The following is a 13815-nucleotide window of genomic DNA, read 5'->3' on the forward strand; positions in this document are numbered from 1 at the left end:
CTTAACCTAGGTTATAATTTTATAGTAGGTTAATTTTTTATTTAATTTGGTCTCAGGATTATTTCTGAATTGTCCAGTGTATGAGTATTTTAGAAATCTCAAATTAATAATGAGTTTTGGTTATGTGATTTCCACTGCACTTAGGGCTTTCATCCCTACACTTTTTTTTAGCCTCGTAGCTTGGAGACTCGCTTAAATTCCATTATTTTATCTGGTCCAAATTTACCCACAAACAAGTTAGATTCAGCATACCCTTAAAAGAATTTAATTTTAATATCTATTTTCGAAATCAACGTCTACGAAAATCTTTTCACATGGGTGAAGTGAAAAAGAAGTGAAAAATAAACACTATAAAAATAATCTTTTAGAATAAATGTTCATACCCTTAAAAAGTTAGAGCACATTCTTTTTCTCTCCCTCGTGAAAGTATATGTATCCAATCCTTCTTCTTTCTTTCTTTCATTTGAGTTTTAAGGAGGGTATATATTTGACTATAGGTAATATTTTAACTAGTTCCACCCTTGTTCATCATTTCACTCTAAGATATAACTAAATTTGTCGAAAAATGGATTAACTATAAATTTGTAATTTAAGAAAGAAATAATCCAAATTCCCTCTAAAAACAAGGAAAATGAACAATGATGTAGTGTCAATCCCTGACACTTTAACCCTTAAGTGAGTAGGAAATGAGTGAAAGTAGTTGAGAGTAGTCATGAGTATTCTTAGCGTACTCTTTGATGAATGATTTTAATTGTTTATATAGAATTAATATTGTTTAACGAATGCGTAGACTCATAATAACTCCTCTTTAACTCACAAAACCACTAAGTTTCACTTTGGGTGGTTATAATACCACTATCTAGCTCGACTTTCCACTAACTCTTCCAATAATTGTCTATTATGAATTAAAATCACTAACCACACGACCTAGTGCGAAGGTCCAATGGTACTGTTGACTATTATTGCTAAGTACTACTAGGACCTTCATAGAACCACTAGGCACTCCATGACAATACTAGATACTACTAGGACATTCATGGTACTACTAAGCTTCCCTATGAGTCTTTTAAGCTATCTTCAGGCTCTCTATGAGTTTTTTAAGCTATCTCTAGGCTCCCCATAGATCCTCTAAGCCACTTCTAAGTTCTTGCATGGATACTCTAAGCTACAACTAAGCTCCCTCAAAGATTTTCTTGAAGGGATCAAATCCCAGCGGAAGCATGTGATCGATTTTTGTGTTGATTTTTGTTTAGATAAAAATTCAAAAAATGAGAAACAAAAATACAAAATCATCTCATGTTGTATTTTTGTGGTTAAGTATAAAATAAAAAGGAAAAAAATACCTTTGAAAAACTTTTCTATTCCAGTAAGTTAAACAGTCTCTTTTGTGAATCTCCTCCAAAAGATCTTCTTTGTTATGACTCTTGACAATGTACCGACTGGGGAGAGTCTTTCTTCAAAGAGAAGAAATTTTTATAGAAGAGGAAGAAGAAGCAAATCAAAGAACTTTTTCTTTGTATCTTTTGTTAAGAGAGAATGCATAAAAAAACTAACCCTATAGTAACCACTTTTCTCCATTTTTAATCGTAGAAGTGCAAAGCAAAAATTGTTCCGACCATTTCCCCTCTCCCCTTTATTAAAGAGGAGCTAAATTAATTTAATTAATTAATTAAATGGAATAAATTTTAATTAATTAAAATAATAATAATTAATTGATTAATAACTTTATCTAAATATCTCATATTTATTTGAATCATATTTAAGTAATAATTTCTCTCTTAACCTATAGTTTTAAAATGAATTGTATTTCTATTAACTCTTAACCTATAGTTTTATTATGAATCTTGTTCATATTGATTTTTTATCATTTAAATCATATTAAAAAATACATTTAATTCTCTCATATTATATAGTTTAAATATGAATCATATTCCTAATTAACTATATAGTAATGTATCTACATACATTAGATTCTATATTAATTGTATCCATTACAATTAATTAACTTTTCCTAAAATTAATTTGAACGTTTCAAAATATTCTTTCAATGCTTTGGTCCTTGTCAATTCGTTATGAGCTAGCATGAACTTATGGACTTACAGATTATTAGTTCAAATTATCCGAGATTAATTAACTAACCTCCATTTATTAACAATGTGGCAAACCACTATAGACACGTAGTTACACTCTTATTCACTGTAGAATAAGTAGTTGTGTCTATGGATATAATCATTGCACATAAATCGATCCTTCACGAGCTGTTCGTAATTACAGTTGGGTCAAATATCTATTTTACTCCTATAATTACCTTTATGTCATTAACTATGCTGTTTTACCCCTGTAATTACTTTTGTGTCCTTAAGTACTACTGATCCTCTATTGAATAATTTGTTTACAGTCCAACCATAATCCAAGTGTCTCTCGGACCAATGAGATGGTAGGGCTCCATTGTTCAAGTCCTTGAGTCAACACTTAAAGGAACTACTCATCTACTTACCCTATTCGAGAAAAAGTAAATTTCATCTTGTCTCCAAAATGGTAGGCTTATTGAGTTGACAACTCGGGCCAATCTCACCCATGAAAATCAATGACGAGCCCATACAGGCAGGAGTTCATAACTCACTCAAGATTAAAATTGAGTTATATATGATCATCTTGTGAAATATTAATGTCTTCAATTAACTGGTTTACAAAAAGAGATTAATTATTTTGCGGTCTAATCTTATAAAAACTCTTTGTATAGGATATCCCTACTCACATGTCTCCACATGAACAATTTGGATCAAATCGTTTGTAACAATTATAAAGCAGGTCTTGTATTCATACTATCACTAGGATAAGATACCCAACCTTATCCATATACTATAGACCCTTTAGGTTATTATTTGAGCATAATGTAATTGTTTGTCAACCACATACTATCTAGGATTACATATAATAACCTTAAATGTTTACTATAATGGATAATTAGTTATTGCATATTTAATAAAATAATCAAATAGTATGTTTAAAAACTAATTAATTACGAGCGATTTTATGGCACAAATCCCGAAAAAGTCTATAACTAACTTCCTATGGGTCTTATGAGTTGCTTCTAAGCTTACTCATGGATTCTCTGAACTACATTTTAAGGCTTTTCATAGATCTCGACAAATCCACTCGAATTGGTCTCTTAAGGTTATGAGTGGCTATTGGTCGGATGTGGCCTCAATCTTTATCTATAGACGTCTTATCTCTTTATTTCGGTAAGGTAATCCATAACAAAGCTAGTTAAACAATATACTAACAAAAGTTAAACAATATACTAACAAAATATTGCTAATGACTTGATCAACTAAAGATACGTCTCTCCGTCCATGTAACTGACTGATTCCAAGATAACTAAACAATAAACTAATCCATACATATGTAATTATAGACCTACTCTATAATTGTGTGAATACAAATGGTAGACCTTAATTCTCTATTCCATCATAAAAGCAACTAATTTTATAAAAGTCAATATAATCTACAATACATATAGTATCGATATAATATTACTTTGTTATATAGCAAAGTAACTATACACTACATTACTTTACGGCTTTAGATAAGATAACATCATAAATTATCAATTTATTATTTGATGAAAAAAATATTCATAAACTCATATATATACATATATATATCAGCAAATCTCTTATATATATATATTTAAAGGTATTGTAATTAAAGTGTAGATAGAGAAACCGAACCTCAAACTTCGAAATCGATAGTATAAATATTATGTCAGTTGAACTACACTCTTGTTGATAATCTCTTATTAATATTAATAAGGACAAATCAATTATGATATTGTTTGTCATATCAATTGAATTCCCATAATAGATTAATATTCATATACATAAAAGCCTGCCTAATATTTATAAATACACAAGTGGCACTAATTATGTCATTGTTAAAGTTAAATGTGGGGTCTACTTAATTATCTTAATCTAGTGAGTATATTTATGAATCTCACTGATTAAAATCATATGAATTAATCTAAGATGGAAATACAGTTGACATGGTCAAACAATATGATAATTGATTTGTCCTTATTGTCAAATAATAATAATAGTAATAATAAAAATAAAATAATTGATTTGTCCTTCAATATTGGTAATTATTAAAATAATAATAGCATATACCACCTCACAAGTTGTAAGGATGTTCCCTCATTTATGGTCCCAATGAGAGGGATCAAAAACAATTTGGAATTTGTCAAAGAGACCATATACATCATATAACTCTGATATATGCATTAAAATAATAATATGTCGGAAAACGTATGAGGCAAAAATTATCTAAGATTATAATAATCATCTCTTATTATTGTAAATATTATTTTGTACTTCTCAATTAACTTCCACCAACACTATTTCAAAACCTCATTTACTACCGTATTTACTATTTACTACAGTTTTTACTATTCTACATTTATCGATTTTTTATTCTTTGCCACAACGTTTACTATTTTCTTCTTAAACTAAAATAGTTTATACCTCAAATTCATACTATTATAACCCAAACTAAAATAATCTACATCACAAACAAAAATTATTATAACCCAACTATAAAACCCAGGACTATAATATAATTAATCCGTTACCCCAAACGCCCCCATAAGGTTACTGAGTTTTTGTTTTTTTTATCCAATTAACTTGTAATATCAATATCAACATTGGATCTCCACTATTTTGTCATTGTAGTTGATTTTTATCACTAATATAATTTAAGATTATTTTCAAATATAATAAAATGAGCCAACTTATTTATAAATATAGCAAAATATCACTGTCTATAAGTGATAAACAATGATAAATATTGATAGACGGTGATAAATATTGATAGACATCGACAGTGAAATTTTGTTATATTTAAAAATATTTTCAACATTTTTTCTATTTAAAAAATTACTCTAATTTAATTATGTCGAAAAAATATAATCTAATAAATTTGATGGTCGGAAAATTTATTAGTATATTTGAGGTTGGATTAGATTTCAATTTGATATTTTATTCTACAAAATTTTATGATTGAATCTAGAATTTAATTAATTGATGGACATTTTCTTATAAGTCCAAACAAAACATTTTTTTTTTTTTTTTTGAAGTCCAAATAAAACCTTAATCAAGAAATAAGTAATTATTTGGTGAAAATAAACCATCTTTTGAGGGAATGATTCAAAACAAGTAAATACTACATTTTACAAAAATAAATTTATTTTAATCCTATTTTGGTACCTAAAATCTTTTATTTCAATGGTTATTAATTATATTTTAGCCTTTAAATTTGTTAGATACTGATTCTTAAAAGTCTTTATCATCGTAACATGTTGATACAATCTTTCAGACGATGAATGAATTCTTTATTAAACAATATGAGTCAAAAAGAGACTAGACGATTGTTTATCAAACTCCCACGATCGTTTACAAAACTCTATACAATCGCTTACAGTCTCTACATGATCGCTGAGTAACGCTAGATGATCGCCCACAAACACCCCGCGATCGCTTACAAGGCACTACACGATCGCTTACAAAATATTACACGATCGCTTACTAGATTCTATATGATCGCCTACCAAATGCTATGTGATCGCTGAGCTCTGCTACATGATCACTTAGTAGAAGTAGACGATGAGTGGTACACTACGATGACTTCTCCACGACAGAAACTTCCGAACTTCCACTTCCGAGAGCTCTCCTTCCTTACTCCTAATATTCAGACTTCACTATCCTTTCTTTCCGTTTCTTTCTTCTTTTAAACCTCCACTTCTCCCAACAGAATTGGAAGTCGTCCTTAAGCGATTCAATTGTCTTTCCTCTATTCTTTCTTTCTTGAGATTGCAACATAATTGGAGGCCTATCAAAAATTTTCGTGAGTGGTTTTGCTTATTTTGATTTTCTGATCAAAACTTACATATTTGTTTAATGAAAATAAAAAATCAACACCGAAAAAAACTAGTAATTTTTTATTAAAGAAAATCAATCAAAGTAAAAGAAATAAAAATAAATAAAAACCTGAAATCCATCCAAATCGATGAACAATCTTTTGATTCCATATTTTGAAAAACTAAATCAATCTTCAAAACGTTTTGAGTTTATACTTTATAGGACATGTATTTATTTCGGTTTGGACCCTAATTTGAATTAAAATTTTCTGAAAAGAAAAATACATTTTTTTTCAATAAATTTTAGATATTGGTCCCTATGCTTCAAAATATTGTTCTTTTAACCTTTGAATTTGAATTTAATTTTCATGTAGTTTCTAGGTTTCAAAATATTACACTTTTAAGCTTGAGTTTTAAATTTTGTTTCCGTTTGATCTTCGTTAACAACCTTAATTCTTTTATTCAATACTCACTTTTATGAATGTTTATTAATTAATTTTAAAAACTATAATTAATTAGTAATTTAGTATTCACTACTTTTACCTTACTTTTAAAATTAATTTAATAATTTCACTGAATAATTATTTTAGATTAATTAACTGAAAGTTAATGTCAAAGGCCAATACGAGTATTAGTGAATACTTGGGAGTAAAAGTATAAGGAGCAAATTAAAATTAAACTCAAAACTCAAAGTAAAAATATAAAAATTTTGAAATTTAGGGACTAAATTGATATTAAACTCAAAATTAAAATTTGTAACGGTAACATTTTGAAACTTAAAACTAATTGAAAGCTAGAATCATAACCTGAAGACTAAAATCATATTTTTCCTTTTTCTAAACTAAAAAAATGAGGGAAAATTAACGAAGTAGTATGTACTATTACAAATTGGAAAGGGCTTAAGGCTTTTATTTCATATTTCTGATTCATATTTCTCATTTTTAAAAATTAAACTCATTTGATAGTTAGTTATGTTTTTTGTTTTTTAAATTTTAAGAAGCATTTTTAAAATGTCAAAATGAATACAACTCAATTGTCGTCAAACACGTACTATTGACTTGAAGATTAGTGGTTCAATCCTTCCAACTCTACATATATTTAAAAGAAGGGGAAAAAACAATCCTTTAAAAAATGACAAATTTTGAAAATTTATTATAAAAATTGGTCATAGAAAATTTTTATTATTGGCTTTTTATATATTTTAATTTAAACTTCAAAGACAAAACTATATATTTTAAAACTGGAAAAGAGGTGTAAATTAATACAATTAAGAAAATTTAAAGTTTAAACTAATATAACTCATAAAGTTTAAGATTTAAATTGCAATTTTTCCTAACTTCCTAATTCTTCTTATTGTTAGGGACAACGACCCTCCCACTTTGGGCATAAACCCTATCAATGGAGATAGTCATCTAGTCATCCATCCGTCTAACTCATATCTAGGCATAACCACGGATCACACCATGACTACTTCTTCCAAGGCTCCATCTTTGTTTGGCATCAAGGATGGTTTCAAACCAAAAGACCTCATACCAATGGAGATAGTCATCCTTACTTATATACTCATGATCCTTCTCTAATCTAACCAATGTGGGACTTTGGTCGCATTCCCAACACTTATTTTTTTATTTTTTATATATGCTCTTGAAGTTTCCAAAAGTTTCAGAAGTTTCAAAAGTTTCAAAAATACTCTTAAACTTTTAAAAAGTTAACAAAATACTCTTACAATGAAAACCATTAAAATTATCAAAAATACCCCTGGACTTTCAAAACATTTCAAAAATCTTAATAAAAATTTAAAATTACTTCCTCCGTTAGTATTTAAACAAAAACCATTAATTTCTCATGAAAAAAATGACTTTAAAAATAAAAAAGTAAAAAAAAACGCTCCTACTTATTAATTTGTGTGAATATTTCTTTTTTAAATTCGAAAAGAATCAATTTTAAAATAATTTATATAGATATACTCATTTTTTTTCATATAGGCACTCTTATATTTCTCTTAATTTTCCAATTCTTAGCTTATACTAATTTTTCCAACAACAAAAATAAAAAACCAAAATTTTAAGTTAAAAAATATAATACCACAAATTTTCACAAAAATCCAAAATCAAAATCTCCTCTTGAAACGTATCAAAACGATAATTAGGCAAATAAAAAAAGTATCAGGCTAAATCGTGTTGGTTCTTAGGAATTTAATATTTATTTTAGTTCTTAGATAGGTTATTGAGCAAAAAAGTCGTTGGGACATTTTGGATGCAATTTGACTTAAATGGAGTAATTAGCAAGTAACGGGAGCCAAAACGATGAAATCGAGCAAGAGGACTTGTGCCCTGCGCCATTCACAGTCTGCTAGGCAAGCGTTATGTCACAATTGTCCTTTCGGAAGCTTCACTTAGCGCTTGTGTGTTACTTGTTCCTGCTCAAGAACAAATCAGCCAATTCGAATTCGAATCGTCGATGGCATACCGAGTGCCTCTCACAACCTCCACTCTTATTTTGGAGAAAACGATTTTAGAAAACTGATTTAGAGGAAAAATTTTCGCAAACGTTTGAAAGCATGATTTGAGCAAAGAAATATTGTAGTAGGCTAGAAAGCAATAAGCAACAACAACGGCTTTATAGCATATCACTCGTTATATGAGGATATGATGATTAGTCTTACTCCCGTATAGTGCATTCTGAACAAAAAGACATTCGTCACCCTTGCATATGGAAACGGGCGAGCGGTCATACACTAAGAAAAGTACATAGAAAGTAAACCAACTAGCAAAATGAAAAAGCATGGTAAAAAGAGGTGGAGGTGGACATGCGGTCATAGGCAACATGCCTTGGACAAGCATGACCGTGTCATGTTGCAGTCCTGCCTTGCGGCACCGCAACGCTCTCCATTTGATACGCGCGCATGAAGAGATACTCCTTCCAATTTGCAATTTTGTGAAATTGTGGTATTTTTATGTTTTAACTTAAAATTTTGGTTTTTATTTTGCTTGTTGAGAAAATTTGTGTAAACTAAGAATTGAAAAATTAAGAGAAATATGAGAGTATCTTTATGAAAAAAAATGAGGATATCTCATCATTTATTTTAAAATTGATTCTTTTCAAACTTAAAAAAATTTCAAATAAATTGATCAATAGGAGCATTTTTTTTTTAATTTTTAAAGTCACTTTTGTTACGAGGAATGAACGATTTTTGTTCAATTACTAATGGTGGAGGTATTTTTGAACTTTTATTAAGTTAAGAGTATTTTTGAAACATTTTAAAAGTTCATGGATATTTTTAAAACAAAACTTTAATAATTTTCATCCAAAATTTACGACAAATATATTTTTTTAACTTTTTTAAAAGTTTAAAGATATTTTTTAAACTTTCAGAACTTCAGAGTATTTTCTTATATAGTGTAAAAACCAGGGACATTTTTTATACTTAAACCTATTATTTATTTATTTATTTTTTGCAATTGTGGCCATGTGTGTAAACTTGGACGTCGAGTCAAATAAGTGACGCCGGCAGCCACGTGGACCCGAGCGATCACCGTTGACTACGTGGTCAATTTCGACAGCGTGGCGTGTTTCATCTTCTCGCAAAATCCCCCCACTTTCCTAACTTGCAATTATTAGTTCCAAAAAGGAATTTATTTTGTCGTTTTTTTTATCAAAAAACAAAATCATTTTTTTAAAAAAAATTACAGTTATGAAATTTTCACTTAAAAAATGATTAAACTACAAATTTGACCTATAGTATTTTGGACGTATTTTTAGTTTCAAATCGATAATCATTTTTGTTTTGGATCCGATTCAGTTTCAAATTTGATTCGAAAAATTTTAAAAGTTTCAGTTTTAGTATTTATGATTTAATATTTTTTATATTTTTTAAAAACATCATTTTGTCATTGGCTTAATAAATCTTTTTACATGGCAATGCATCAACATTTTTTATTTGATTAAACTGCTAAATGTGTTAGTTGTTTTTTTATTTTCTAGTATAACAAATGAAGTTGAGAAGATCTAAATTTATAACCTCAAAGAAAGTCGCACGTGTCAATTATTGTTGAATTGATTTATGTCTATTTTTAACCGTTAAAATATATTAGATGATTGTATTATAATTTAGGTGCACGTACGAAATATTTGTTTTTAGATAAATCCATTTTCATTATCATGTTAGCATACATATTACAATATGACAAAATATTGAGAATAATTAAATGATTATTTGATTAAGAAAAACTATAATGGTTATTATTTTTAAGTTTAAAATGAATATGTATGTATAAGTATGTACATATATACCAAGGACAAAAATATAATGAATTTAATTGGCAAAAGTGAGATTTGTACTTAATAATTAATATTTATCAAACAAATTTGGTTTTAGACCAAAATAGCAAATGATCATAGTTTAATCCACTTAAAACATGTATTATCAACTCTTTAAGAATTTTTTTAAGATTAAAAAGATAATGATTGTTTTTAAATATAGGAAAATGTATCAAAATATTTATAAATATAGCAAAATTTAATTGTCTATTTATGATAGACCGTTCAGATAGGCATGTATAATAGTCTATTACAATCTATTACAGATAATCTATGATATTATACTATTGCAATAGACTGTGATATTATACTATTACAATTTTATCATTTAAATAATTTTAAAAAAACAAACAAAAGATTTTCTTACTAATCTCTCTCCATACTTTCTACCTTTAAAATGAAGGTTACTTTTTGAAAGGGGTCCACAATTAATTAGACGCGTGATAGTAATGAATATCATTGTTTTTGACTGCCCAAATCTCATTTGGAAACTTGGATTCTCACCTATTTGATGTGGTAAAATAAGGCTGTTTTTTTAAAATATATAAAGTAGGTTAATATTTACCATAATTAGTCTCTCTAGCCTTTGTAAGATTCTGATTTTTATATTTATTATTGTGGCATGTTTTATTTGAATGTTATAAAGCGTGGGATGAGTTCACATTTTAGATTGATCATATTAATGTTTAAAATGTATTTTAAAAACTAGAGACAATCGAATAGGTTTTTAGGTTTGAAGAAACAAAAAGGCAACGTATCTTCAATAATACCGATCTTTATATATATATATATATATTTAAAATATTACTTTACATGTGGGGTGAGAATTTGAACCTACTTTAATCTTTATAAAAAGTAGATGTTTCTTAAACCACTAAACTAATATGATCAAATATTTAGACAATTGGTAGGATGTGTTTATTTGGCGAATCATAGGAATTATAAAAAGGGAAAAAAAAACCCCTTTTAAGGTAACTTGTTTTAAGTACACTTTGGTAAGTTAGACAAACTATCCTTGCCAAACTTAATATGCCAAGTTGTCATTGTCACTAAACATAATATTGACAACAGCTAAAAACAATTACTAAAACATTCATATATATATTTTGGATCCTTAACCTACTCCCACATTTTTCTAAACTTTGAAGAAACAAAAAAGACCATAGAGGCCAAATCAAAATCATACAATGGAGGCTAAAATGGTAATTCAAGCAAAGTTATACTAGTCAAACTATATTATACTTTATAATTTCCCAAAAAGAAAAAGAAAAATATGTTTGAAGGTATATAAATTAGGTAGAATGGGAAGGCATAAAAAATTCACATTGGAATTGTCAATTGTCATTGAGGGTGAAGAAGGATATCCAAAGAAGGAAAGGGAAATCCATAACCCACAGAAAAAGAAGAAAACAGAGTTTAAAAGCTTCTTCTTGGAGAATCTCTCTGATTTGGAGAAAAATTAAAAGGGGGAGTTTGAAAATGGAGAATTTAATGGGTTTGCTCAGAGTCCATGTGTTTAGAGGTGTTAATCTTGCTGTAAGAGATGTTGTTAGCAGTGATCCTTATGTTATTTTCAAGATGGGCAAACAGGTTTCTTCTTCTTCTTCTTCTTCTTCATTACTCTGTTTTCTTTTTCTACCATTGACTTTGTTGTTCCTTTCACTCATTCTGGTTTTGTTGAAGCTTTTGATTGAACAATTGTCATCTCATGATTTTGATTTTGATTTTGGGTTTTGGGTTCTGTTTGGATGTTTGTGTTTTTTTTCTTTTTTATGTCCGATGGTGTTGAGGATCTTATGTCGAAATAGAGAAGAGACGTCACAATAAAGATATATGTTTGTTCTCTTGACGGATTTAAAACTAAGTCAAATTTGGTGAGGGAGCTAAATTTGTTTGATTGTTTGTTGTTCTAACCATTTTTAGAGTTTCTAAAATCAAGTGCTATGAGTTCAAACTTTTAAATTTAGTGATTCTTTAGTGAATTTTGAGTGCTATTTTTTTTAATTGGATCTTATGCTAATACTTTTTTAGCTTTGTTTTTTAAAATTATAATTATTTTCTCACACTTTACGGTAGTTTTGATCTTTCTTAAAAAAATTTCTGAATTCGAGTCTGAATTTTGAAAATATCTACTTAGAAATAAATATCAAAATAAAGAAATTCATATATTGAATTAATATTTATAAACCTAATTTTTAAAAATTATATGCGGATTCGAACAAGGTAAAAGTATCTTAAGAAGATTAAGTTCATTAAAATTTATCAAACTTTTGAATACTTGGTTTAAACTTTGGTTGAGTCATTTCTTCTTGAACTAATTCCGACAGTCAATTTTTATCATTTTGTAGTAATTAATTTTCAAATATGTACATGCAAAGAAGAATTTAGATTAAATTTACTCTAAGTTATCGTCAACTTTAGCTCTTACGACGTATTGTATTAACAAGGTTTTTGAGTTTTATGGACTAAGTCAATTATATTGCGTGTTCTATAGAAATTGAAGACTCGAGTAGTGAAGCAAAATATCAACCCAGAGTGGAATGAAGATCTAACTCTATCAATCCAAGATCCAAATCTTCCGGTCAACGTGGTAAATACTACATCACATCATCTATTTATATCCCACTTTTTTCTTTGTTTTCATATGAGCTTAAATTCAATGAAAAAAGAAATACTAAAAGTATGTTTCGATAACATTTTCGTTTTATGTTTATACAGTTGGTATATGACAAGGACTTGTTCTCGCTCGACGACAAGATGGGGGATGCGGAGTTCGACGTTCGACCTTTCGTGGAAGCAGTCAAGATGAGATTGAACAATCTCCCAAATGGAACCATCATAAGAAAGATTCAACCAAGTAGGGAAAATTGTTTGTCTGAAGAAAGTTGTATAGTTTGGGCAGATGGAAAAGTTATTCAGAAAATGTTTCTAAGGCTAAGAAATGTTGAGTCTGGTGAAATTGAGCTACAGTTGCAATGGATTGATATTCCTGGCTCTAGGGGACTGTAGATATAAAAAAATTAAAAATAATTAAATAATAATATATTTTATGAAATGGGATTTCTTTTTGGACTTTTAGTTGGTGTCTATCAATTTTGTTTTAATTATTAAACTAGTTGTGTTGTGGCCTCCCAATTATATCCATGGAATGAGTGGATATATGTAATATGGTGCAATCTTTAAGAAATCAACCAATCAAATGTACAAAGATGATATGTTGTACTCAAATATTGCTATTAAATATAATATTGATTTTTAATTTTATCGAGAGTTTTAATATCACACCAATTATGTATTTTAAATCTTAGTTTATTTTAATCATTATACTTTCAAATATCTAAATTTAGTCTTTTTATATTTAATATATCTTAAAATTAGTTGTTATTATCCATTTGAAATTAAAAATAGACACAAAAATACAAGAATAAAAAGTAGTATTCATTTAATAACATTTTTAGATATTGTTTGGTCTATTTGTATGTATGTATGTGTGTGTATAGATATAGCATTATAATTTTAAAACAAAAATAAAATAATTTAGGTTAAATACCAATTTTGTCCTTATAATTTGAAGTTGGTTC

The 13815-nt window shown here is 28.1% G+C and overlaps 1 protein-coding gene across 1 annotated transcript; it reads left to right on the plus strand.

Moving 5' to 3' along the window:
* The first annotated feature begins 11361 nt into the window (after positions 1–11361).
* Positions 11362–13289, plus strand: LOC120070297 (protein C2-DOMAIN ABA-RELATED 4-like). Its single transcript, XM_039022219.2, has 3 exons — positions 11362–11824; positions 12729–12824; positions 12953–13289. Exons 1-3 carry the CDS (start codon positions 11714–11716, stop codon positions 13241–13243), a joined length of 498 nt encoding a protein of 165 aa, XP_038878147.1. The 5' UTR covers positions 11362–11713; the 3' UTR covers positions 13244–13289.
* The last annotated feature ends 526 nt before the right edge of the window (positions 13290–13815 follow it).

This window comes from Benincasa hispida, chromosome 1, assembly GCF_027475165.1.
Source record: "Benincasa hispida cultivar pf3 chromosome 1, pf3_genome.v1.1, whole genome shotgun sequence".
NCBI lineage: Eukaryota > Viridiplantae > Streptophyta > Magnoliopsida > Cucurbitales > Cucurbitaceae > Benincasa > Benincasa hispida.